At 43.0% G+C, this 26,740-nt stretch overlaps 2 protein-coding genes across 2 annotated transcripts; both read left to right on the plus strand.

Annotated features, from left to right (window-relative positions):
* Positions 1 to 118: 118 nt before the first annotated feature.
* LOC139645404 (uncharacterized) lies at positions 119 to 2,432 on the plus strand. The gene is made up of 2 exons (XM_071521099.1): positions 119 to 622; positions 1,005 to 2,432. Exons 1-2 carry the CDS (start codon positions 233 to 235, stop codon positions 1,179 to 1,181), a joined length of 567 nt encoding a protein of 188 aa, XP_071377200.1. The 5' UTR covers positions 119 to 232; the 3' UTR covers positions 1,182 to 2,432.
* Positions 2,433 to 5,008: 2,576 nt separating this feature from the next.
* Positions 5,009 to 22,955, plus strand: trpm6 (transient receptor potential cation channel, subfamily M, member 6). The gene is made up of 38 exons (XM_071521098.1): positions 5,009 to 5,044; positions 5,688 to 5,877; positions 6,253 to 6,466; positions 7,311 to 7,435; positions 7,594 to 7,765; positions 7,851 to 8,025; positions 8,215 to 8,338; positions 8,430 to 8,502; positions 8,622 to 8,749; positions 8,860 to 8,994; positions 9,825 to 9,878; positions 10,090 to 10,224; positions 10,428 to 10,553; positions 11,136 to 11,407; positions 11,995 to 12,223; positions 12,811 to 12,963; positions 13,171 to 13,239; positions 13,521 to 13,649; positions 14,119 to 14,370; positions 14,622 to 14,796; positions 15,032 to 15,146; positions 15,389 to 15,585; positions 16,251 to 16,383; positions 16,585 to 17,023; positions 17,319 to 18,003; positions 18,464 to 18,564; positions 18,798 to 18,900; positions 19,162 to 19,208; positions 19,315 to 19,379; positions 19,549 to 19,574; positions 19,671 to 19,721; positions 19,885 to 19,950; positions 20,120 to 20,424; positions 20,521 to 20,605; positions 20,727 to 20,930; positions 21,067 to 21,118; positions 21,295 to 21,416; positions 22,316 to 22,955. The coding sequence occupies exons 2-38, from the start codon at positions 5,707 to 5,709 to the stop codon at positions 22,414 to 22,416; spliced, it is 5,808 nt and encodes a 1,935-aa protein (XP_071377199.1). The 5' UTR covers positions 5,009 to 5,044; positions 5,688 to 5,706; the 3' UTR covers positions 22,417 to 22,955.
* Positions 22,956 to 26,740: the final 3,785 nt, after the last annotated feature.

The raw sequence follows: 26,740 nt of genomic DNA on the forward strand, positions 1-26,740 counted from the left end.
TTTCTCAAAGACCGCCACAGGCAGAGCAGAGGCTTCCTGTTGGACGTGGGCGGGGACAGACCGCGATGCTCTGCTCTGATTGGTCAGCTGGAACGCTTTGCAGTCGTGCTGTAGGTGTTTTGCTTTGCGACTAGAATGCGCAGCAACGGCGGTGGGAAGTAGCGACTGTTGATGTAAAAAGCTAATCCTATCTATCTTCCTGGTGTATCGCGTAGTGACATAGCTTGTATTCATGACAAAGAGACGTGCCGAGGACACGGTGTTTCACGACGCCCCCTCTAAAAGATGTTACCGTTCACTTTGCAGTGTTGACACGCAGCTCGAAAGCATGGCTGCAACTGGGGGTGTGAATCCGCCATCGCTACTGGCTTTGTTGGGCAGCCGCTGCAGAAAGAGACCGCATTACTTCGAAGACCGAGAGGAACAGCAACAACAACACGCAGCTCTTCATCGCAAAACGAGACATTGCGAGCCTAGGAAGCATGCGGAGACTGGCTCGTCGGTGCAGACTTCTGGAAGTTTCCAGGACCGTCGAACCTCCACCACACTCCCAAACTCCAAGAAACGACCTCGAGAAGATGGCGTGGCTGCACAGACTGCTATTCCCAAAACTGGCGATGGAGTAAGTGAACGCTAATATAAAGTTACACGGTAATTTTGCATAGTCTATACAACGTGTGCAGTGGTGACCAGTATCGTCTGAAGCAGGTGCAATAGCAGTGAGCGTCCATAAGATGTCACCCATTACATGCTGTATTGCATCTGAGGTGTCTGGTACATCAAGGCAGCATTGGTCCTACCTGCCAAAATCCCAATAAAGAGAATAAAAAGTGGATTTGGCTATATACTTGGCCTTGTGTAGCTCCGTGGGTGAAATATGGCTCTAACTGTAATCCTGCCCAGGTCTGGTTTGATTCCCATAAATGTTAACTGTTCGAGGCGCTTTGGACGTTTATCTTGAGGTTCCCCACAGGGCTTATTTCTTTCTCTCTTTCTACTTTTAGGCCGATGATGACAGCAACAACAACGACGACGACGACTGCACTTACAACTCTTTCCAGTACTGGAGGGTCCCCTTGCCGGAGCTTGACCTCTCCCTTCTAGAGGATACCAACAACGAATCAGAACCAAGAGAAAAGTCAAAGGGCAAAGACTCAATTTCTGACGCCATGGAAACATGAAGATGATGGGGGCGGGGAGTCAGATATTCTCTGCCTAATGCTCAGCAGACAAGAGTTGTGATGAAAATGTGATGTATTTCAGCACATAAAAACATCAGAAACGCATGGGCAACATTTTAGGTTGCCTATAAATTGCATCTAAGTGAGAGGCAATGACCTGAAGTCATGGACTGCACTAGCAGCCAAATAAGATTGATATATGATTTAAGTGAGCCCCTGCTAAACACCTATACATGAAGTAAGATCTAATTGTTGACTTCAGTGAAGGCAACCTTGACCTGTATCTTAACAATAAGGTTCTTACACTGGTAACCAGGACTTTGGTGAACTTAAGTGTATACCTCAGTTTAGGGATGTCCATTCTCACCATCCATTAACAAATTGAAGATGAGGGTTTTTTTTATATTAGGTTCCTTATAATTAGAATATCCCTATCTAAAGAGGCTACAGTTTTTGTATTTCTGTGAAAAGGATTCCAGCCAGCCTCCTACATGATGTGACAATGTGCTGCAATGACTTCCAGTTTTTGTTCTTTGCAGAATCCTTGCCTTACAAATCCAAAGAAATCAATACAAAAAATGCACATAAGAGAAAATCTTTGATCATATTCAAGCACAACAATTCCAACCCATTAGCATCATATTCTGATATGAGTACATGCTTTACATGTGCTGACAGTATTGTTAAAGGAATTAGGTAGAAAAAGGCAAACTCCTCTGTATTATCTTTCAGCTTCAGCCAGTAATATTACTTGGTGTAACTCGGTTGTAGTTATGTGGATATGTTGTGGAGTTTCAGTTTATCTGGAAAATAAGAGACATTCATTTTTCAAATGCATCTAATGAAAAGCTATACTGTATTTTGATGTTGTGTTAGCACAGAGCATTTTGCATTCCTGCCATTTGTTACATGTTACTACTACACCTGATTGCCAGTCATAGAGAGCTGTGTGTCACAGGTTGTACAGATTTTCTTTGGCAAATAAAATGGTCTTTATTCTTGCAATGATTTTTAATGAACATGTTTGTGTGTGCGCTCATGAGTCTTGGTAGCGTTGTATGTTACTGAAAAATTAATTCTGAGACAAGGAAGGGCTGCTGGCTTCCTCCACTGTCTTGATGGGAGCATGTGCACTTGATGTGGGCAAGCTGTTGAGAAAGGACTGAAGGCTCAACACCAACCTACACTACCAATGTGCCGCTGAACAAGCCTCTAGGTCCCACTATATCTGCTAAATATACAGTATCTGCTCTAGCCTCTAGCCACTTTGTGGAGTGGGCTGTGTGTGTCTGTGTGTTAGGAGAGGACATCTAAAAAAAAATTAAAATCCATGTCTAGATTCAGGGTCTACTTTTCTACGATTTTTTGTGAACAACTCTCCCAGCTACATCCATAGTATGCTGGGAGAGGTAGTAATTAATCACACATAACATGAACGCTGAACACACTACTTAAAAAAATGGATGAAAAGTTATTGGTGGTTGTTAGCATGGTCCCACACAGGCAGAGCTGCTGGCCCATCATCCCTCCTGCCCACCTCCACATCCAAACCTTCCCACACCTCCCTGTTCCTAGTCCACGACCAGGATAAGGCGGCATAATAATCCCTATTCATCCTCCACCACTTGTTGACAGCACAGGGGAGGGAAACAGTCCTGCGTGTGTTTGAAGGAGGGGGTCATGAACTCCTCAAGGCCTCTTGAAAAGAATCTGCCTGCCCTTTGGACCAGGGGCTGATAAAAGGCCTGTCCTTGACAAGAAACTAATAATGAGGGTGTGGGATTTGATTTAGGTTTGCTGTAGGCTAATACACGTGTCATGTACCTAGCTGAAGTATCCCTCCAGCAATGGTAAGTTTCATCATTTTGTCTATTAATTCAAGAGGCTATAATCGCTTTTGTTTTTTTGGGGGTTTTTTTTTTAACGAGAACCATGCAAATAATATGGTAAGTAGGTCAATCAAAGCAACATACAAGCACGGCTGTAAAATACAAGCAGTTTACTCAGCATTTAATTATTTTAAGTTCGTCGTGTCTGTACATTAACAAAAGAAAATCACCATAATATTCCCATACACTTCCTATAGGGAGTTAGTGTGTCTGTGGTGCTCAATAGTGAGTTTATAAGTATATCGTACGTTACTTCATAGTATTTTAAACCTCTATGGTATTACTATAGGATTTTCTGCGGTAACGTTATGCGCTTGACCTAGCTGCATGATATTTTAAAGTTTTGTTGTGACATTTGGATAGTATACTTTTTGCAGAGTAATTATCAATAGTTGTAGGCTAACTATAGTTCGTAAGTAACTTAAATGTCTCGCGAAAAGGGGAGCAATATGTGAATCTTCAGTGTGACATGAATATATTACGTCGTCACTAACAACAATGTTAGTGCTGTAGCAACGCGAGTTGGACAGGAGAGGTAACTACCGAGGAGGACATTGTTTATTTCTGTGAAAATCTTGCAAATCAAAATTTGGTTGCAGCCTCCAATGCCCAGGAATTGGGAATCTCTCTCTCTCTCTCTCTCTCTCTCTCTCTCTCACACACACACACACACACACTGTCTACTTGATGTTATTTACAATGCAATATTCTGGCTAAAATGTAATCAGTTTTGATAATAAGGGGTGTAGTGGAGGGCAAACTCACCTACACTCAGTTTGCCCACCATTTTATTCATGGTAGAGTTTACCCACCTTTTTAGCCTGCCTCAAATCTTTACAAAATAAATTCCTAGTATATATAGTAAGTAGTATCACACATGGACGTTATGTGAGGTCTTTTAAGCAAAAACAAAACATAAATGCCTTTCTGAAATTTGTGGTTATATTGTTTGTTGTCGTTGCCTTATGATGATCACTGACTGGAGGTCATAATTTACCCACTGTCTGATTTTCCACTACATCACTGCTGATAAAACTAAAACTGCCACTGTGGGCCATAATATAGTAGTAAATTTTATTGTCTATAAAGAGATATATTTATTGCAAAACACCATGCACTACAGTAGCTACATACTGTAAACCCTATTTGGTGTTGACACAGTCTGAGCCAGGGAGGGAGCACACTGACGCTGAACCATGTGTACTAATCACAGGAAACGGATATCTGTGGATATTTCCTACCAACAATGCTGTACCCAGTAGGGCCATTGTTAATGTCTGGCCAGGGAAATGCAGCACAGGAGCAGGACTCTGACAGACCAGGAGAAGCATGAAGTAAAGACTGCTGTGAGGTTGAAGGAGAGGTTGTCTGTTACGCCTCATATCCGGTAGAGCAGTTTAGGTTTCTTTGACTTGGAGTGACCTGCAGTTGCTCGTAGGTCCAGCATCTGACAGCACTGCCATGAGCTTCATTGAAAAGGTCACAGATAAAATCTTACAGGAAGGCTATGTTAAGCGATTATTTTGCAAGAGAATGGGTTTGAGACTGAAGTTGACAAACTTTGTACTCAGACACCCAAGGATGTGTCATCTATAACTAAACATTTTCTTTTCTCATTCCAGTCACGAAAGTCTTGGATTGAGGAAACCTTCTTCAAGAGAGAGTGTGTGAAGTTTATCCCTTCCTCTCGGGACCTACACAGGTAAACTGGAATCAGAATACATTGATGACTAACCAAAAAAGTGAATATAGTACAGGATTTTATCATTCTCAACATAAACGCTGGCTGGTTTGTGCAGTAGTACACAGTGTAACGCTAGCGGTAGTGGATGGATAAAACATTTTTCTGAGAGAAGAAATGTTTGGCATTCAGCCCGTCCTTCCAGGAATCGGGACCATGTGGTTTCTTTTGTAATGTGTTATTTCCTGTTACAGATGTATTCCAGTATGTCAAGTATGCCAAAGCTTGATCAGGTATGATTTAAAGTGTGTATGTGTGTGTGAATGTCTGATTCGGTCTGTCTCTCTTCTAACTCTGGGAGCACATTGCACGAAGAAAAATGTCTTTGTTTTGATATGTAACTTGAACTTGAATTATAGTCATAACATCTTTTTTTAACATTGAAATTATAACAATAGCAACAATTATATTCAACTACACTATGAAAACAATAATCTCATACATTTGTTTTACATCATAATGGTTATTTTTCTATGTTTACGACTGACATTTTTTGAGTGTTTTTTTGAGTGGGTTAAAATTTTGAGTGGGTTAAAATGTTTAGAAAGTGGAATATTTTTACATTATTTCATATTATATTGTATTATTCATATTGACTCATGTCAATATGATTTTTGTTATTAGATGCTAAGAGGATGAAGATTTTGATAAATTGTTTGATGAACTAGTCTAGATCCCAAACTAATAAAAGTGCAAGGATACAGCAAGACAGTGCTAAGAACAAGGAGGAAGGTAAAAGAGGAAGGTGTTGTCAGTCAGTCTGGTGAGGTGCAGTCTGAGTAAACGGGGTTTCTGTCTACAATGCACGATTGGAAGTGACTCTGCAATCCAGACATCTCTCACCTCAACCTCTCCACATTTCTTTCCATTTCCCAGATGCTGTTGTGGCCGCCTGATGGGGGAGCACTCCTGGCAAGATTCATGCCCCCCCATGTCCCTCCATCCTGGTCCTGGGCAGGAGGAGGAAGAGGACTGGTCCATAGAGCTCCACACCAGGGCCAGTCCCACCAATGCCTATGGGACCGTAGACTTCGAGGACAGCGCCACACGCGTCTGTCGGGCTAAGGTCTGTAAGTCTACTGTAACGGTATCTGTGTTTCTAGGCCAAATGAAAATTTGCTTATTTGCTCAATTAACATGCTAAATTTAGGGAACTCTAATCCCATTTTCTACAAGGGATTACTCCTAAAATTAAGGTAAATGTTTTGCCTGGGGCGAACAAGACAGGGGGTTTGGATTTTGATGGTTTTATAAACAGGCGTGCCTAGATCCTTCGTGCTTCACTATGATGTTAACAGACATTAGCACGTTGAATACAAAGAGAGATAGTATCTATTTAAAACAGTAAAAAAGAGACAGATAGACAACCACAGAAAACACATAGGGAATTGAACCAAGAACCTCTCAGTCCCAAACAGCTCTGTGTGTATTTCCTCTCCAGTATGTTCGTGTGGCTGTAGACTCAAAGCCAGAGGTGCTGCTCCAGCTGATGCTGAGGGAGTGGCAGATGGAGAGACCCAAGTTACTACTGACTGTCCAGGGAGGCTCGGAGAACTTCACCCTGCCCCCTAAAGTCAGGCAGGCCTTCAGCAAGGGGCTGATCACTGCTGCCCTCAGCACAGGGGCCTGGATACTCACTGATGGCGTTAACACTGGTACGACTGTGGCTAAATTTGTACTGATGACACATTTCTGCTGTCAGTTTGTGTCATAAATCATTTGTGCCAGTATTACCTAAACGATGGGCCAGCCAGGACCTAGAATGAGTCACGGTCCAGTTTCTGGATTCACATGACCAGCATGTCTGTTTTAATGAGCCTAGGGTGGGACTAAAGTTAATCAGTTTTGATCTTGGCCTGAAAAGTTCCAAGAACTCCGGGTTTAGGCCTGACTGTATACTGCTGCTTCATAAACATCTTCATGTGTCTAAATCAGGGGTGTCAAACTCACCATTCATCTCAAAATCACCATTCATCTCAATCACCGGCCATTTTGTTTATCTTTTAAATTTCTGTATATCAATACAACATGCTGTTATAAATGCACCTCCGTTCATTCTCTTGTGCCTTATGAACTGTTGTAAAATAGTAAATACAACATTCAGAATCAGTCAAAAGGAAGAAGGAAAAAGACAAATTCCTTATGGGATTTGGCTTATCATAGGCCTACCTAATTTTAACGATTTGAGGCTATGTGTGGTTTTAATTGGGTCAAAGCGAGGTGACGAGCTAGTGAGCTAGTGAGCTAGTGAGCTAGTGAAAGTTTGTTAAATAAAACCATACAACTACACAACATACTATATTGTCCTACTCGTTATCCCTCCCATGAAAACCCTATGGGATGCATTTTCATTCAAAGACACAATGTTATCTGCCAGGACACTGCAATGCAGTAGCAGAAGATGCTGTGTGTATTTGTAAGCCAGTTGAATTGTACAGAAGCTCATGGACCTTGAGGTTGACATATATGATCTAAAACTTTATTTTATGTCCTGTCCAGGTGTGTCAAAGTATGTTGGGGAGGCAGTGAAAACATTTGGGAGCCCTGACCTCAGGAAGAGAAACACAGTGGGGGTCACACCGTGGGGAGTGATTGACAACAACACTGACCTTATAGGCAGAGATGTGAGTACTAAAATCAATTTACTGTTGAATGAGATTACACTTCCTCACCAGTTTGACATTGAATAAGTTTAAACCTCTGTAACATGGCTTAGTTTGCTCATATATTGTGCTTGGCTCCTGCTTTACTCTTGATTTGATTTTCCCTTGTTGTGGTTCAGGTGTTCAGGCCCTACCAGTCGCTGGGGAACCCCTTGAGCAAGAGGGCCTGTCTTAATGGTTTCCACTCCCACTTCCTGTTGGTGGATGATGGAACTCTGGGAAAACATGGTTGCCAGCAAGGCCTCAGGAGGAGGCTGGAGAAACACATCCAGCTGCAGAAGATACACCCTCGTGAGTTGGTGTGTGTGTTTATGGGACACACAGATTGATATGGCTGGTAAATTGCCATCCCCCCCCTCTCCTCTCCTCCTCGCAGGACTGAACCAAGGAGTGCCAGTGGTGTGTGTGGTAGTGGAGGGAGGCCCTGTCGTTGTGTCCACAGTGTTGGACTATGTTAGCAGCGTGCCCCCTGTGCCAGTCTTTGTCTTCGAGGGATCAGGCAGAGCTGCTGATCTGCTTGCCTTCTTGCACAAGCAGACCGCTATAGACAGGTATGTATGTATGTACGCCTGTCCTAGTGGATCTAGTGGAAGATTTCTGGCTTGACCTAGTTAGTTCATGGTGCCTGTTTTACACTTAATTGTGTGCATTGGGACCAACTGCCTTGTTTGACAGCTTACCAAATGTTCAATAAAAAGACCTGTCACAAAGACAATTCATTTGCTTGCTGCCTGTTTTAGGCAGCTGGATGCTGACATCCAGGAGGACTTCCTCGTTAGGATTGGGAATGTGTTTGGAGTGGAGAGGACAGAAGCCTCGCACCTCTACACTCTTCTCCTGGAATGTATGGATCACAGACAGTCTGTAAGTATAGCAGCGTTTGCGAATGTGTGTGTTGTGACTGGACACTTGTAGTGCTTACACTATTTCAATATACTGTATGTTTGAACAACAGATCACCATCTTCGACTCGGAGTCAGAGGACCAGCAAGCACCAGATTCGGCCATTTTGACCACTACACTCAAAGGTACTTGGTTTCTACTTGTTTGTTGTGATAATGATAGTCTAAAGCAAATAGGAATGTAGACACATACATTTTTTGTGTGTTTTTTGCTATGTGTGATTGGCTGTTTGTATGACGAATAGGCACCAGGGCCAGTCCTGCAGAGCAGCTGAGCATGACTCTAGCATGGGACAGAGCTGACATTGCTAAGAAACACGTCCTGGTGTACGGACAACACTGGCAGGTGAGACTGACCAGGTTCATCACTACTGCAGGCTGTGGTCTCATTAAATCCCATTATTGCGTATTATATATTCTCTTAACTTTTTTGTTGTTGTTGTGTGATCATGTTATTGTAATCATTTTATCTGCTGTATCCAGGTGGGTTCCTTGGAACAGGCCATGCTGGATGCTCTGGTGATGGACCGTGTCAGTTTTGTCAAACTGCTGATTGACCACGGCATGACCATGAGCCGCTTCCTCAGTGTGGATCGCCTGGAGGAACTCTATAACATGGTTATTATAACACATTAACCTGCTTTATCTACTTCTGGCTTTTGCCTCACTTTGCCTGTAGACTCACTTTTTTTCACACTCCATCTCATTCACACCATTTGCTTCTTCCTTTGGCCAAGACTAGAAATACAACATTTACATTAATACAAATACTATTTTACACAGATTTGTTTCTTCTTATTGAATCACTGACAATAGCCACACAAAGTCGACAAACTGCACAAGTATAACATGTTACATCGATACTTTCACCCCACAGTACTTGTCTTGCTGTGCTGTTTCCTCATTTGTTTCCCCTTGGCTCTCTCTTTGCTACACAGAGGAAATTCAATTCTTTTAGTTTGTGGCTCTCAGTTGCCAGCTCTTGAAGCTCAACTTCCAAAGCTGTGGCTTTGATTGAAATCACAATAATGCACTGTAAGTGTTTTGCACCGAAATTATCTCTGGTCAATATTATTCATGGTGTTTTCCCAGTTGTTGTTTGAAGATGTTTTCGAGATCACAGAGCTCTTTTTCATGGGTCCACTCGCACTTGGCTTTCTCCTCACTGCCTTTATCTTCTGCGTGTTAAAGCATGTTTAATAATTAATAACTCTGGGATAATAAGTCCCCCTTAGAAGACAAACAAGGACCCATGAGCTGCTACTGTATATGTGATTATTTGGTCTTTTGGAGATTTGTTTTCTCTCTACTTCGTTAAAAAGTAAGCAGCATGCTGTGCTTTTGTGCAGACTGAGTAGCTCTGTAGTTGGTCTTTAGTATTTACCTGTCTATATCAATCTATATCATTGGTGATTCATTATGAATAATAATGCCATTTGTCTCTTCAGAAACAGGGACAAACGAACAGTTTCCTCCACCACCTTGTTGAAGATGCGAAACAGGTAGACAGCAGTCAGGATGAAATCACATAAAATCATATCTATTTTAAGCCACTTTACGTAGAAGCATCACAATCCAATTTACACAGACATTATTGGCTTTTACACAGGATATTGACTTGAGCTGCATTTGTGTACACTATAGTTGTGTGTTTGTGCATCCATGTGTACATATATAATATTTATCTGTGTGTGTGTGTGTGTGTGAGAGTAGACCTCTCTGCCCAGAGGTTACCGTCTGTCTGTCATTGACATGGGCCTGGTGATCGAGTACCTGATAGGAGGAGCCTACCGCAGCACCTACACACGGAAACACTTCAGAGCTGCCTACAACCGCCTGCAGGACAAGGTGAGCAGTGATTTACATACCATCAATACAGTCATCAACAGTCAGCAAGTTAGATACCACTCTTTTATTGCCCAGTCTGTTCTAATGAATGTCCCAGATAAAAACTGACTTGGTTCATTATTTTCCTTTGCTTATTAAATTTAGCTATGTTTGTTTCTCTTCACACGTATAATGTGTGCTCTTGGTTGCTTTGGTGTGTGTAGGAGAGTGTGCGGGACAGTTCTGGCTCTCTGTCTAAACAGAGGAGGGGGATGACACCAAACTCCAACAAGAGCAGGAGTCCCCAGCACCTGCATTTCTTCAGAACTGCTCAGCCCTACAAACGCAAGGTTGGTTGAGGGACGTCTGTCTTCTATTTCTCTTAACTGTCTGGAAGAAAATACAACAAGGCAACAGTAAATGTATTATCCCCAATAAATTATGCAGCCTCCCCTCACAGCCAATCAGAAACAAATATGCTATCTTTTTATGACCTGTAGTTGTAGTGTCCCCAGTGGGCCAATCAGTGTAATTTTGAAAATGCTGTAGTACAGTGGTGAGATTTCATTGTGGGGAACAATGAGGAGATTGTGGAACCTATGGAAATTAAATGTATATACAAAGCAGTTGTGCACTGTCAAAAGAAAAAAGAAAAAACTGAAACATTGAAATTAAACTAACCCTACACCTAACATCTACTTCTGTTATAAATTTGCTATTGGTACTACTTGTGACCAGCATATTGAAACAGCTCTGTCTTGAAATTCTAAGTTTCCGTTAGAAACCTCTTTAGGAGTTTCTAGGATTGAAAACTCAAGGTGGTCTTTGGGAGTATAGCTCACACTTAAGTTTCTTATAGGCACCTTTTGGATCTCCAAGGCACCCCTAAGGCAGCCGCTCCTTGTTCCTGTACCTTTCTCTTCTCCATCCAGGAGAGAGACCTGTCACCTGCGAACCGGCGAGCAATGACCTCGACCCCTGGCCTCGGTGAAGCTCCAGTGCTGGTTCACTTCAACTTCAACGACCTGTTTGTGTGGGCGGTGCTTCAGCGACGCCAGCAGATGGCACTGTTCCTGTGGCAGCACGGCGAGGAAGCGCTGGCGCGTGCTACGGTGGCCTGTAAGCTCTACCGCTCCATGGCCTGCGAGGCACGGCAGAGCAACATGGACGACAGCACTACAGATCGGCTCAAAACATACTCACTGTGAGTGTCAGTGTGTGTGTGTGTGTGTGTGTGTGTGTGTGTGTGTGTGTGCGGGGGGTGGGGGGGGTGGGGGGGGTTGTATCTATCTAACCTGAAAAATATCAATAGTCAACTAAGTGTCAGTTCTTGTAAGCCAATAGGTGTATTAGCATGATTAAGGCACTGCATCTGTATTTATTCCTTCCTCTCAGTATGTTCTTTTGTAATTGTAATTAATTATTTATTTGATTATCTTCAATACTCTCTATTTGTTCTATTCTTTTGTAAATCCTATTCTTTGCTGCTGCAAAGACCCAGTTCGTAATCCAGTTTATCTGGCCTGTCTGTGTGTGTGTGTGTGTGTGTGTGTGTGTGTATGTGTGAGCATGTGTGGGAGTGTGGGAGTCTCTCTGGTTAACTACATGTGGAAGTTGTTCATAGGTTTTCTGAATGTCAGGCCCAAATTTAGTTATTAGTATATGTTTTGTGTGTTTCTATTTTTTGATTTATTATGGATTTTATGCAGTTATGTGTATGAAAACCTGTGTATGTATGTATGTATGTATGTATGTATGTATGTGTGTATGTCCCTCCTGTTTGTGTCGTAGTGAGTTTGGTCAGCTGGCGGTGGATGTGTTGGACTGTGCATTTCGTCAGAGCGAGCAGATGGCCATGAAGCTGTTGACCTCTGAGATGGAGGCATGGAGCCACTTCACCTGTCTGCAGATGGCTGTCTCCTCAGGTCACAGGCCGTTCGTCTCACACTCCTGCACACAGACCCTCCTCACCGATCTCTGGACCGGGCCACTCAACATGAGGAAGAACTCCTTTCTGAAGGTAGACATCGTAAACATTGCCAGAGCTCACCAGGTGAATTTGATGATATATTTAAATTTATTTCACCTATAAAGTTGTCTCTGATTCTAAATCTGATGATAGAAATGCGTAGTCCTTTAGCACTATGTAGTTAGAACCAGTGTGTTTGTATCATAAAAAAAAAAATCAGGGTACAGGGTGGCATACAAGTTAAACATACTATCACACTGAACTGAATCCCTACCAGCTCCCATGGTGATGTTCTGTAGCTCTGACCTACATCTGAGAATAATTGCCCTTTATTAGTAGTAATAGTAGTAGTAGTTGTAGTAGTAGTAATAGTAGTAGTAGTAGTAGTAGTAGCAGTAGTAGTAGTAGTAGTAGTAGTAGTAGTAGTAGTAGTAGTAGTAGTAGTAGTGGTATAACATGCATGGTTCTGTATACAATCGTTGGCTTACCAGCTTCAGTATTTTGATGCTGTCTATTAGCACTAGAAGTAAGAGAAAGAGCTGATGCCTTTAAATTTGAAGGTTTAGGTTCCCACTAGTTGAACAAGCTCATGACACTCAAAGCGGTGTAGGGCCTTGATCTCCTACCCTTTCTTTCAGATCATCCTGAGCCTCCTACTGCCCCCTGCCATCCTGCTGCTGGAGTTTAAGAGCCAGGCTGAGATGTGCCATGTGCCGCAGTCCCATGAGGCACTGCTCTTTGGACGTGACTCTGGGAAGCCGGCGGCAGCCCACGAGGAGACTGGGCACATGGTAAAGCGCCGGGGCAGACTTATCCAGTTGGCACACTGAAATCCTACTGGCTTGGGACAAGTGATACATGACAATATTCTATTCTATTCTATTCTATTCTATTCTATTCTATTCTATTCTATGCTCTAACAGGGTAGTCAGGATGCAGAGCAAGGTGTGTCGTGCTATGACAGGTGTCTGGCTCCAGTCTCCTCTCTGACCATGCAGTGTCTATCCTGGATCAGGAGACTCTATGAATTCTACACAGCTCCTGTCGTCAAGTTCTGGTTCCACACAGTAGGTGGCGTACAGGCACGACTTTCTGCCAGTGGCCTTCAGTCTTATTTTCTATTTTTATACTTGTGAATAAAGCTGGTTCTGTCGGTACTTTAATGACTGCCTGTGACCCAATATTCTTTTATCTTTCTGACTGAAATGGATGGACTGAGAGACGAGACGCCTCCTCGTCCTTGATACGGCATGTGCAGTATTTAATGTATGTTTCTGTGTGTGGTTGCCTTATCTTGCCCTCCCTCACATCCCCCCTCTCTCTCTCTTTCTCTCTCTCTCTGCTGTAGATGTCCTACTTAGCCTTTCTGATGTTATTCTCCTACACCGTCCTGGTGAAGATGGAGGATAAACCCAGTGTTCAGGAATGGTTGGTTATAGCGTACATCCTGTCCACTGCAGTGGAGAAAACCCGAGAGGTGAGAGAGCAAGTGGTAGGGCAGAGAGATATAGAGGAGGAGGGGAAGGAAAGGGTAGGGAAGAAGAGAGAGCAGGGAGGTAGGGAAAAGAGATAGAGAGAGGTGATGTTTGGTGAATTGGCCTGCTGTGTGTGAAATTCAGCCCTTATGGCTAGTGTGTTTAGACTCAAAGGTCTTTGTCTGCCACAGTTGAGACTATAATTAATGATAGAGGCATTATGCTCTCCCTCTCTCTCCCTCTCCTGCGCTGTTGTGTTTCTCTTCCTTTTTTTGTTACTATTTAACTATAATGTGCTCATGTATGCATCGGTGATACATTTCCCACAGAAAGCAATAACCATAAAACGTCAAATTATTATGTTAAAGAAATGATAAAGTAGTAAATAATGCAATAAATAAAAGTGTATTTGATACAGCAATACAGCTTAATGCTACATAAAAACTATCCAAATGTGTACCTCTTGGTTAGGTGCTAATGTCAGAGCCGAGGAAGCTGAGCCAGAAGCTGAAGGTTTGGTTCTCGGAGTACTGGAACGTATCTGACTTCATTGCCATCCTCCTCTTCCTGGCTGGACTGGCGCTGCGCTGGCATGCAGACCCCTTCCGGACAGCTGGACGCATCAGCTACTGTCTTGACATCATCTTCTGGTTTGTCAGGGTGATGGATCTGCTGGCTGTCAACCAACATGCTGGCCCATACCTCACTATGATCACCAAGATGGTGTGTAGGCTACTTCAGGCATTTTTGAGGCATTGAATTTTTTTTCTTACAATGATTATTCATGTTGTCCTGCAATTTGTTACTTGCAGGCCAGTCTTTAGGATGTGATACTGGATGTACACTGCATAAGAAATATATATGCACAACTGTAATGCAGACACTTACTGAAAAGTTCATGAACTGAAACAGAAGTTATATTTTTTCTCACCCCCTTCTCTTACCCATTTTCTCCCCCCTCCTTGTCTGCCCAGACCAGAAACATGTTCTTCATTGTGGTGATGATGGCGATAGTGCTGCTGAGCTTCGGCGTGTCCAGGAAAGCCATCCTGTCACCAGACGAGGAGCCGTCCTGGAGCCTGGCCAGGGACGTACTCTTCCAGCCCTACTGGATGATCTTTGGAGAAGTCTATGCAGGAGAGATAAATGGTTAGTAGTTCAATGAAAACCACCTGTATACTCATTTATCAGTGTTGATGTGAGTATTTGCAGGCAAGACTAGTGTGTAACAAAAGTTAATTGACTCATCATTTGATCTATCATCATTTTGATCTGTGAACACATTCATATTTTCCTAGGTATGCACAAGTGAAAACAAGATATTGATTTTTGGCACTGGCCTGTGTTTGTGTGTGTGTGTGTGTGTGTGTGTGTGTGTTAACAGCATGTGCCGGTGGTCAGCCGTGTCCTCCAGGTTCCTTCCTCACGCCCTTCCTCCAGGCTGTTTATCTGTTTTTCCAGTATATCATTATGGTCAACATCCTCATTGCATTCTTTAAGTAAGCATCTTAATAAGTGACATTATGAAAGATTTAAGTACCTATGCCTGCTTGAAAAGTGTAGTCTATATAGTTTATACATTCTTCAGTAAAACCTGGATATTACAGTCTGTAACTTTCTCTTGCTGACCATACTTAAATGAAGTTCAGATAGCTCCAATTAAGTTTGAGAGTGCTGACAATTAAGGACCCCTATTACAGAGTACATATTCAGCTGAATGCTGTTATCTTCTCATTAACAGCAACATCTACTTTGACATGGCATCAAGCTCCAATAAGCTGTGGAAGTACAACCGTTACCGCTACATCATGACCTATCAGGACAGGCCATGGCTGCCTCCGCCCCTCATCATCCTCAGTCACATGACTCTGGGTGTGAGAGCCATCTACAGGAGACTTAGTGGAGGGGCTGAGCAGGAGGAAAGAGGCTCTGGGCTCAGTGAGTACTATAGTAGGAGTGTGTGTGTATATATGTCATGTGTGTCTGTGTTAATCTGTTTTACTCTTTGTTCAGAATGACATATTCACCAAGTGAACTATATACACCTTACAGATCAAATCACAGGCTCTAATTTTGTGATGGCACTGTTTGGCTCTTCGCCTAATATCATTGAACCATTTCCTACAGTGAGCAACAGTTCGGACCAGAGCAACACGGTAACCAAATGTATTATCTCCTCCCAGTCAATTTTAATTTAAGCTGCTGTATGTTTGCTCGTGGTGATTCTGCACCTTCTGCACAAGGACATAAGTTTCCTCTTGGGAGATGCTGTTGTGGTGGATCTGCTCCAGACTTATGAAATTGTCAGAGTGCTAGCGCAGAGCACACTGCATTTAAAGGGAAGGAAAAGAGGTGATCGGTCATGGTGACGGCAGCCCATACCCCACCTACTGATAATGAACCCCTCCTAATTCCACCCCATTTCCAACTGTGCTGCAGGTGCGCTGCACTGGCCACAAAATTACCAAACATCAGTTGCCAAGCCCTGTGCGTCCATGCTGTTGACTGCTGTTGACGTTTTGCGCATTTTGTGCTGTTGATTCATGAAAATAGAGCCTGATGTGTGTGTTAATTGTGTCACTTCTCTTACCTCTCTTTACCAGAGCTTTACCTGGGCCCTAAGGATCGTAAGAAACTCCATGAGTTTGAAGAGAGATGTGTACAGGCTTACTTCCATGAGCAAAGTGAAGGGCTCCACAGCGGTCAAATCAACAGGATCAGAGCCACAGCTGAGAGGTTTGATTGATGTTGTGATTTTTCTGTATCAACTGAAAGACAGACAGCTGTGGCTATTCATGTTAACTGTGAGTTCTGGTAAATAAATTTGTAACGTCATCATTAAACCCTCTTCAAGTAGAAATGTGTCTAACATACACCACTACAGCGTCAAACATCCTTGAGCCTTGAGTGTGTCTATGTGTATTTGTGTCCCACTAGAGCGGAGGAGATGTGCATGATGGTGGGGGAGGTTTCAGAGAGGGTCCACTTCATCCAGGACAGTCTGTCAGAGTTGGACGGTCAGCTGGGTCAGCTCCAGGACTTGTCGGCCCTGGCTGTGGACACACTCACCCTGCTCTCTGCCTCTGACAGCCTACATCAGGAGGAGGCGCGTCTGGCCCGGTGTCGACCTATCACAACGTCCCGCCACATCCTCCCTCACAGCTGGACCCTCCCACACGGAGGTGGAGCAGACAGTGATGTAATCAACTTGCGGCGAGTGTCGGGCAAGCCGTGTAAAAGTACCCCACCTTCGTTGTTGAGGGGCTACACTATGGTGCCGAGCAGAATGGCATCGCAGGAGTGTCATGTGGGAGCCAGGGGGAGCAGAGGGGGAAGACAAGGACACACTGAGGAAGGGGAGGAAGGAGATAAGGAGGTACTGTGTTCACAATATGTCTTATTGATTATGTTCTTTTAATGCCATCATTAGATAATTGTAGGTATTGTAGGAAAATGATTGAATCTGACCTCTGACCTTCCTGGAGGGGGGCAAGCACAAAGAGAATTTCCTTGCGGGTATCAATAAAGTATCACATCAACATCATTGCAGGACATACTAGCAATGGCCTCTCAGCTCTATTACGACAAACCTGCCATGTAATAACTATTGATATCTAATGACTTCTACACTTAGGATATTTTATTCAGTAAGTGCTCTTTGTTTTACTCAGGAGGCACCATCTACTGCTGCACACCATCCCGGTGAGATGTGGCAGGGAGTTTACCGGCTTGCACCCCATGGTTCCCTCCCACACCTTTATGTAGGGGGAGGTAGTATCAGTGGTCTCAGGGATAGGACCCCCTGTCAGTCCTGTGGACCATCCCGCAGTGGGTCTCCCTCTGCCCCCTGGCCTGGTGATGGAGGTCTAGAGGCCCCACATCATAAACTCTGGCCCTGTGACCCATACCTGTACCCCAGTCAGGAAGAGACTTCTATGGAAGAAGAAGAAGAGGAGGAGCAGGAGGAGAAGAAGACAGAGGAACAGCTGTCTAACCTAGATGTATCCAGAGCGTCTAGCCGTGCCGTCCTGCTATCCGACCCCCGAGACGTCTCTGAGGGTTTGGTAAACCCCGGCTTCTGTCAGGATGATAACCAACCAAGTTCTCGACCCAGACTCTTCAGCCAATGGGGAAGAACCACGAAATCCCCTCGGTGGGCGTGCCTGTTGAGGGACCATCCCTATGGCCACTGTCGGTCTCTGTCATCCAGTGTGGAGAATATGACTTTCTCTGGTGCCCCCCTCAGTCCAGTGAGGGGATCGTTCCCTTTCCTTGACGAACCAATAAACAATGAGAGTTTGCCAGGTGGGAGGGGCCTTAGGGAAGACACATCACTACGATGCAGCAGGAGCAGAGGTACTGTTGTAGTTGGTGATGCATTGGTTTGGTCGTGAGCCACATGTCTCAGGTATTCCTGCAGGTCGGTTGCAATTAGGGTCAAAAAACCTATTTTTATGAAAAGCGGATGGGTTAAAAGTAGAGAAAATGCATTAGATCAATAAATCTTCACTCATATTCAAAATGTATGTTAATCTGAAGTCATTATTGTTCTCTAGCATTATTGCAAAAGTACAGTTGGCCCAGTGGAAGGGGGCACTTGAACAGATTATTCAAATGTGCAGCATTCCTTTCCTCTATGTCCTGCCCCTGCACATCAAAGACAAAACCAAAATTTGAGTTAACTTTTTGTTTGTGCCAACATGGCTAAGATATTTATGAACCTAATTAGGCTATTGCTTGACAGCTCCTGGCTGCAAAGTGTGCACTCTTTGGTCCATGCATCCACAGTTTCTAAAATATTATTTTGTTTCTCCAGAGTGGTCCAAGTCCTCTGACTTCACTCACCAAGTCTTGGGCAGCAGAGGGAGATGCCAGAACAAGAAAACAGTCAAGATACAAGAGAACAGCCCAGATATTGTAAAGTGACACAAAATGAGTTAACATTAACCACATACTGTTGAAATGTATTGCAGTCATCACAGTGATGTTCAGCGTATCACTGAACCATCATGGAGAACATGATGGTTCAGTGAGTTCACTCATACAAGAACTCATAAAATCATCCAACTTTTTAAGAAACAAAAAACCCTGCTGGTTGCTTTATTTTGAAATGTATGTTTTTCCACCTCTTTATTTCCTATGGGAGCTAGGTAAGCATGCAGTCCCACTTGTCTGATGCCTACTGGAGGAGGCGCAGGAGGTTGAGAGGAGGAGAACCTACATGGTCTGCTTCAGCCAGCCTCAGTCAGCTCAGTATGGAACTATAGCCCTATTTTGTTGTTTTATTGTGTTGGCAGAGATTTTGAAGGAGGGCCAATATGTTGTCTAGTTTCACTTTGTCTCAGCCAGCAACTGTAACCATGGATCATCCCATTGAATATCAGTGTACAGTAGCAGGAGTGTAACATATATAACATATAAATGCACAGCACAGCAATAGCAGCCAAGTAAAATGTGTAAGGTCTATGCTTTGTTTCCAAGAATTCAATATTGGTAATATCAATATTGTTTCAGATTATGAACCCATGGATTTGTTGCAGAAACAAGTGTTTTCCCATCAGGTAAGACTGTGGCAAATAGTGCCAATATAATTAAAGAAGTAAAGGAAATATTGTGTGTGTAATATGCTATTGAGGTTGAACTGATGGTCATTGCATTGGCCTGCAGGATGTGTGGAGTCCCACTCAGTCAGCATGGAACAGCTGGGCCAGATCCGTGAGCCACAGATGCTCGTAAGTTGGTCTGTCTGCCTTTCTTTTGGTCTATGTGTCTAAGGCTGGAGTAGGGGAGTTAATATCCACAGCTGAGATTTTCACAGCACTGGATGATTGTAAGAATTAGATAGAACTTGGTTACAATTCGAAACAGGTAGATATTTTCTTCCTTGTATCTCTGTTGCAGATCACAGAGTGGGATTGCCCCTGAAGGTATTTAAAACACCCATGTCACTTTCCTTTATACAGTTAATTTGTTCATTAACTTGACATTTACTGTTTTTATACTTTAATTTCCCCTCATTCTAGCCAAGAGCTCCTCATTCCCATCCACAGATGATCTGTATCCTCACTATTCAGGTATTAAAACAGTGTACATCACTGTGTCCCAAAAGCATTTTTTGTCTGCCTGGAGTAGTCTGTTGCACACATGCAGTCAGCTGTGGTTCTGAAATTTCATGTGTAATGATATCTGTACATTATCCCCTATGTCGTTTTGATTATGTTGTATTTGTTGTAAAAGCTATGGAGAGAAACAATCTGATGAGACTGGCTCACACCATCCCCTTCACACCTGTTTCCATTCTGGGTACGTTTTTTGTTTGGTGTCATCTGCTCATTTCTTGTTGATTACCATCAGTCCGTCTTTTCACTCTACCAAAAAATATCTGCACATAAATACGTTTTCTATCTTTGTTGTCTCTTTGTTGTCCATCTCTCTCTTTGCACTCCACCCTGCCTTTCCTCATTCCCTCCAGGAGGTGAAGAGGTGAGCATCTACTCTCTAGAAGAAGCACCCTCTGATGCCAACAATGGCTCCAGCTCCAGCACAACCTCCTCTTGGTCGTCACAAGGCCTGTCTGCCATGCTGCAGCCCCTTTCCAGTGAAGAGGGCTCCCTGGACGGGGGTCTCTGCCGAGGCTGCAGAGTGCTGTGTACCTGGGCAGAGCGAGAGGTGCTGAGGCCCGGTCTGGTATACGTGGTGAAAGCCTTCAGGCCTGAGGTGGTTCGGGCCTGGCAGAGGTACTTCCATGGTAGCACGGCACTGCAGCTTTGTCTAAGGGTAATTTAAAAGTTAAACTCTGTATTCACACACATACACACACTTATTTTATCTTATATTAAATTTATTTTCAACCTTGGTTTGGCATCCCTAAAGGAGATCCAGCAGCAGAGAGCAGCTCAGAAGATGATGCAAGTATTCAACCAGGTCAAACCTGAGGACATGCACCACTCTCCAAGGTTTGTGTGTGTGTGTGTGTGTGTGTGTGTGTGTGTGTGTGTGCGTGCGTGTTTGCTCCAGTGTTTCTGTGTGTGTGTGTGTGTGTATGCATGTACTAATATTTGTCTTTTCTCTCCGCCAGGTTCTGGATGTATCGCTTGTCCTGTGGCATTCAAATGGCCAGTGGCTGACTATTGAGAGGAACATGTCCGGCGACTTCAGGAAGTACAACAACAACACAGGAGAGGAGATCGCCCCCTGCTGTTCACTGGAGGAAATGCTTCTGGCCTTCTCCCACTGGACCTACGAGTACTCCTGTAGAGAGCTGCTGGTGCTGGATATACAAGGTGCGTCCTTGTGTGTGTGTGTGTGTGTGTTTGCTGTATGCCTGTATTAGTATGCACATATGATTGTGTGAGTGTCTGTCTATCTCTCTTTCTTTAGCTTTATCTATCCAGTTATTTTTTGCTCTGTTCTTGACAGGAGTGGGCGAGGAGTTGACTGACCCATCAGTCATTGTGGCAGAAGACCAAAGGTACAACCGCTGACCTACCACATCAAGGTTATGAGGGACATTTTGTTTTGGTAAACTGTCACTCTTGATTTAGTGTAGATCTTAGAACTTCAAGTGATCTCAAGTATGTATTGATAAAGGTCATACAAAAACACTTCTCAGCCTTGACTCTAATGCTTTTCCTAACCCTAATGCAGTAGCAGCAGCAGTACTAGTGGTGAGATGCTGTTTGGTCCTGATAATCTGGGTAATGCTGCCATCAACGGCTTCCTGCTGAAACACACCTGCAATGCCTGTTGCCACACACTGGGCCTAGCAGGTCAGAACACACGCACATACACACACACATGCACACGCACACTCCTACAGGTCAATAGCAACAGATACGTTAGAAGAGAGGATGGAGGTGTACAGTATGTGTGTGTGTGTGTGTGTGTGTGTGTGTGTGACAGAGCGAGTGTGAGAGAGAGTGTGTGCTTGTGCATATTTGCACTGTTGAAATACATAAAGAATCTACACAGTATATATGTCTAAATTAGTTTGTGACATGTGCATTCCTTAGAGTATACATGGGATTTTTTTTTTTGTCTTCGTCAAGGTTTTTTTTCCATTTGTGCACGTGTGTATGTGTGTGTACTCGCATGTCACCTCTATGTCATCACTCAGGAGGCCAACATTGGCTCTGAGATAAATCCCAGACAACTTCAAATGAAGACAACACACACCAACAGCCAACTAATTAAGCCACGAGTGTTCGTTTATTTCTATGACAACAGTAGAGTTTGAGGCATGGGGGTGGGCCCTGCTTTGTGCGTTGTGCTGCACGGCCTTTGATTACGTATTAATCATGTCTTTGTGCTGGCGATGTGCTGCTGAGACATTAGCTTTGATTAGCTATTAATTAACGTCTCTGGGTAGACACGATACCGGCATCTAGAGGATAACCGCTCAGAAAGAAACTGTGCTCAAAAACAAACAAGCCCGGCAAACAAACACACAAACACAAACATTCAGACACACTTGTTTTGATATTTCAAAGGTGCTTTGTGTTTCCTCTTCCTCTTCTTGTGTCCTCTCCAAGATTTCCCCAACAAATCAAACCAAATTATTCATGCCGGATGCGTGGACTTCCTCCCAGGCCTGTCAGTATTCTCTTTCTTGTGGTAATGACTGTGTTGTTGGAGCGACATGTCTCTTACTGATGTTTCTGTTGTTCAGATTTAAGGAGGCGTCCGGACAGCCGCAACGACAGCGGAGAAGCCGAGCCGACGTCAGGGGAAGAAGAAGAAACAGGAGAGGACGATGAAACCAGGATGTAACCTCTGACCCGGGAAGTAGAAAACATACACACGCACCAGCAGACACACATGCCTGCACATACAAACACTAACACACACATTCTCGCAAAACACTGTCTCGGCATCACCTTCGCCGCCCCAGATCCTAGCCTTAATCTTTGCTATGGAAATTGCTAGACTGACTTCAGATTAGCATCATCACCTAATCCTTAACAACAGGGACATAGTGGAGTCCAGAATTGTCATGGGTGGAAGTGTGTGAATGTGTTTTGTAGCACTGGACACTTGCTTGACACTTATTTATGCCAGAGATGTTGACTAAAATCACATTCTGTTGATGTATAGAGGGAATAGTGTCAGGAGGGAGGGGCTGCCAAGGAGCACTATTATAAAGAAGGGTTGTATTGTATTGTAATGTATATCATAATAGCAGATTCCTTCTGAGACTTTTTTGAGACTTCACTGAAGTCTATTTAAAATTACTATTGTTTGTACTTTGTTTATAAATCCTTTTTTTGTGAATAAAATGCCATTTCCTGTAATGCATACGACTTAACATACCTAGGATACAATTGTTCCATGTTTGACTAAAATAAAATCTATTCAAACAAAATCTATAAATGTGTGCGTGTGTGAGACAGGAAAACGAGGCACGAATGCACCCATAAAATTTCTTTTATTTTTTTCTTCCCACAACAAAATGTCTACAAAAGCGATAAAATATAGAATTTAACAAAAATCACTTCAGACCTTCACATTGTATGTACATCTCAAAGGAGGAGACACTAAGGTCCTCGCGTAGCTCTGAACTTCAACCCAGTCTGATCCACCAAATGCGGTTATTTGTGGCTCTGATAAATGCATATGCACGCACACACACACACACACACACACACACACAGACACACGTTCACTCTCTCTCTCTCTCTCTCTCGCTCTCATATGAAATTGACAACCGTTGCTACAATAGAGCTCTGAGGATCCACAGTAGAGTCAGAGTTCAGAGTCCAGCAGAGTCCCTTCTCACCAAATGAAAAAAAAAAGCATAAAACGTAAAAACGGTTTGTCAATGTAATCAAATACACATTTGCCTTGGAGTTCCCCTTTTTTGATTGGTTCTCAAGTAAACTCACACAGTAAAGCATCTACGCCCCACTTTGCCAATCCTTCCTCTCCTCACTAGCTATGGCACTTTGAAAAAAAAAAAAAAAAGTCTTATTTTTTTTTGTGGTTTTTTTTTTTTTTTTTTTGTTAGTCCTGTGTAAAAGAGATTCTGTAGCCTAAGTACCTTTCAGGCTTTGGTTACAGAGTGCTACATTTTATTTTATTTGCTCTTGCTGGGGCGCAAAGACATTCTAAACAATAAATTAACAATTTTCAACACTACTCCAATTGCACGCATGTGTAATGCATTAAGAAAGTTTACAAAGCATTGGTAGAGCAAAGAACCATCTCGCTCTCTCTTTCTCTGTTTCTGTCTCTCTCTCACACACATAGTACACACTCGCACAGATTTTCTCAGGAAAGGGAGAAGGAGGTTTGGGGTGGAGTGTATTGACTAAGTGTAGGAAATGCATTTCTAACCAAGTATATAAAAAATGTCTGCGCACTTCATCGGTGTGGTCACGCCTCGTAGGGCGACGACCACTTCTAATGTGCGCTCCATGATGTCAGTCTGTGTTGATGGAGTGTAAAAGGCGCATGAGGCGTTCAGCCCCTCACACTGAACAGGCTACTCCATAACATTCAGAATAGATTACCCTCCCCACATCGCCCCCCCCGCTGCAGGTTAGGGGTCTCTGATCCATTTCAATAAGGCCAGTTCAGAAAGGGCTGTTCACTGACTGGCTATGCCAACTCACACATTCAAATTTTGAAAAACAAACAAAAAAAGATCACATTTCAAATTGAACAACAAATTATTAAATTGGTTGCATATAAATAAGAGCATTTTATTTAAAAACTCTTTTGACTTGTGAAAAAAAAATGCTTTTGAATTGACTGAATTGAAGTGGAATTAGCCCTAACCCCAACGCCCACCCTGCCAATAACCCCTCCCCGCCAAACCAACAATATGAGAAGAGAAAACACAAATAAGCCCCAAATGTTTCATTGCCATGAAACGTCATGCAAATAGAACAGAACAACAATAGGCTAATAGTAATAGAAGAGTAGTAGTCATAATAAGAACAATAATAATAGTAAATAGTAATAAAATAAAAAATAATCTTACAATGCAAACATGACAGTAGTAAATGCCTCCAGTTCTTATTGCTACAGTATCTTACTTACAGTGTTGCGTTGCCACTCGCTCTTGCCAGCACATCCCCTCTCACAACCCCATCCCACCCCGCTGATTCACAGTCTAACAAGGGAAAATAAAAACATCACACACAGAAACTTCATATTCAGAGTTGGATGGAATTCACTGTCCCTGGGGTATTGGATTGGCGCTTGATTCACAGCTTACTAGTGGACTTCTTCCGTTATCCCACAAGCAGCACAATAGGCAGTAGACATTAGTGTACAGAAGTGACAACAGGACATTGATATATTTCATCTATTTCTTTATGCAGTACATGACAATGCATGTTATATAGTCTGGGTTCTAAAGAGATTTGGACAGTGAATTCATTCCCCATACACACACATACACACAGACGCACACAGACACACACTTATCAAAGCCTTGTCTGGGTAGATTCCATTGCTGACATACGTTGGCGGCGTATGCAGTATTTATCTCCAAAAGTAATGCTTTAATAATTACATTTTTTTTTAATTCGCAAAAATATTAAAACCCTCTTTTAATGCAAAGTCAGAAAAAGAGCTGCTCCCTGAGAGATGCTGTGTAGTGCATCAAGCCTTAATGAGCAAGTGATTGTCTAAAAGAGCCACTGGCCTCTGGTCTGGGGTTAGGGTCAGGGGTCGAGGGAAGGATCCTGGGCATCGGAGGAACCTGGGATGGGGGTCTGCTGAGAGTCAGCGTGGAACACACAAGGATGTACAGCAGGGCACTAATAATTAATTGGGCCAATAGTGGCAATGCTGGTAATGTGCCTGCCATGGTGGTATTACTTCCTAAAAGTTCCCTTGTATTTTGCCCTATGATGCCTGTTCCCCATGCTACACTGTTGTGTTCACCGCATGAAGAAGACTTAAATGTTGGGATGAGGAGGGAAATGGTTCAAGTGATAATGTTGCATACGCTCAAAGTACAACTATTCCATCTGTGTCCGTCCTTGTAGCAAGTGAAAGATTTGGCCACTGTGCAATGAACACGTGCATCCGAAGGTCAGAAAACCTAGCCAAGGTCTTCTGTTTTTGTGCATAAGTAACACTAAATGAGAGAGCACTAATATAGCCTTAGTAAGTTAAGTAGAAGTGAAATTCTAAGTGCTGAACTAAATAAAAAGTTCCCTCTTCAATATACTATCACACCAATTTAAGTGTAACCGTTAACATTCCAATATACTTTTTGGATTGCATGTTCCTATCCATTAATTGTTTTGATCAAAAAATATATTCACATGGCAGAAGTTGAGGAGTTTCATTTCAAAATGCTATATATATTTTGGGAGAAAATTGTTCAGTATCTTAAAACTATACAAGATCCAGTCAACTGATTTCATTTTGTGCTATTGATCATTGTGCAAGTAGGTGTCATTTTTTTGAGATGGTCAATATCTCCTTTTGAAAGGAAACTCTTCGGTTGTACTTGGAGTTGGTCGAAGCTTATCATACTGTATAACACTTTGCAAAAGTAATGCATACAGAGCATCTAGTGGCTGAATGTAGAACTGCACAAAGTGATCTAGGTCCTTAAAGAAGCTCCTAAAACCTCATGCGTAGGCCCAGTGATTGTCCAAACTGATCATATACTTTACGCAGGTCTCCACCACAATAGGGATTCCCACAGAAAGAAACATGAAAGGCCAATTAATAAAGGGAATAGCAATGTCCACAGATGTAATTAATGCCCAGTAAAAAACAATGTGATTCTACACAGTGGCCAAATGTTTATCAACATAACATTAATTTAGAAAATCCAAAGGAAAAAAGCATTGACAATCTACCAGTGTTAATAAATATGGAATGACTAACACAAATCGAAAATAAATAAAACACACAAAGTGATTGTCTATCACAGCTTTCTGTACGGATCTCTATCATAATATTGCAACTTTAAATGGCATAATGATCGATGGACGCTAATCTGCTTTTCTTCACATCTGGCTTTACCGTACTAAGAGTGTGTGTGATGTCCTAACCCCAGATCACATTGTGTCACATTAACAACGCTACAGAGTCTGGGGTCCCGCGAATGCCAGTCACAGAAATGATT

The sequence above is a fragment of the Centroberyx affinis genome, unplaced genomic scaffold (assembly GCF_046629955.1).
Source record: "Centroberyx affinis isolate AG114_WGS23_722 - 3 ecotype Tasmania unplaced genomic scaffold, CSIRO-AGI_Caff_v1 ptg000859l_1, whole genome shotgun sequence".
Classification (NCBI taxonomy): Eukaryota; Metazoa; Chordata; class Actinopteri; order Beryciformes; family Berycidae; genus Centroberyx; species Centroberyx affinis.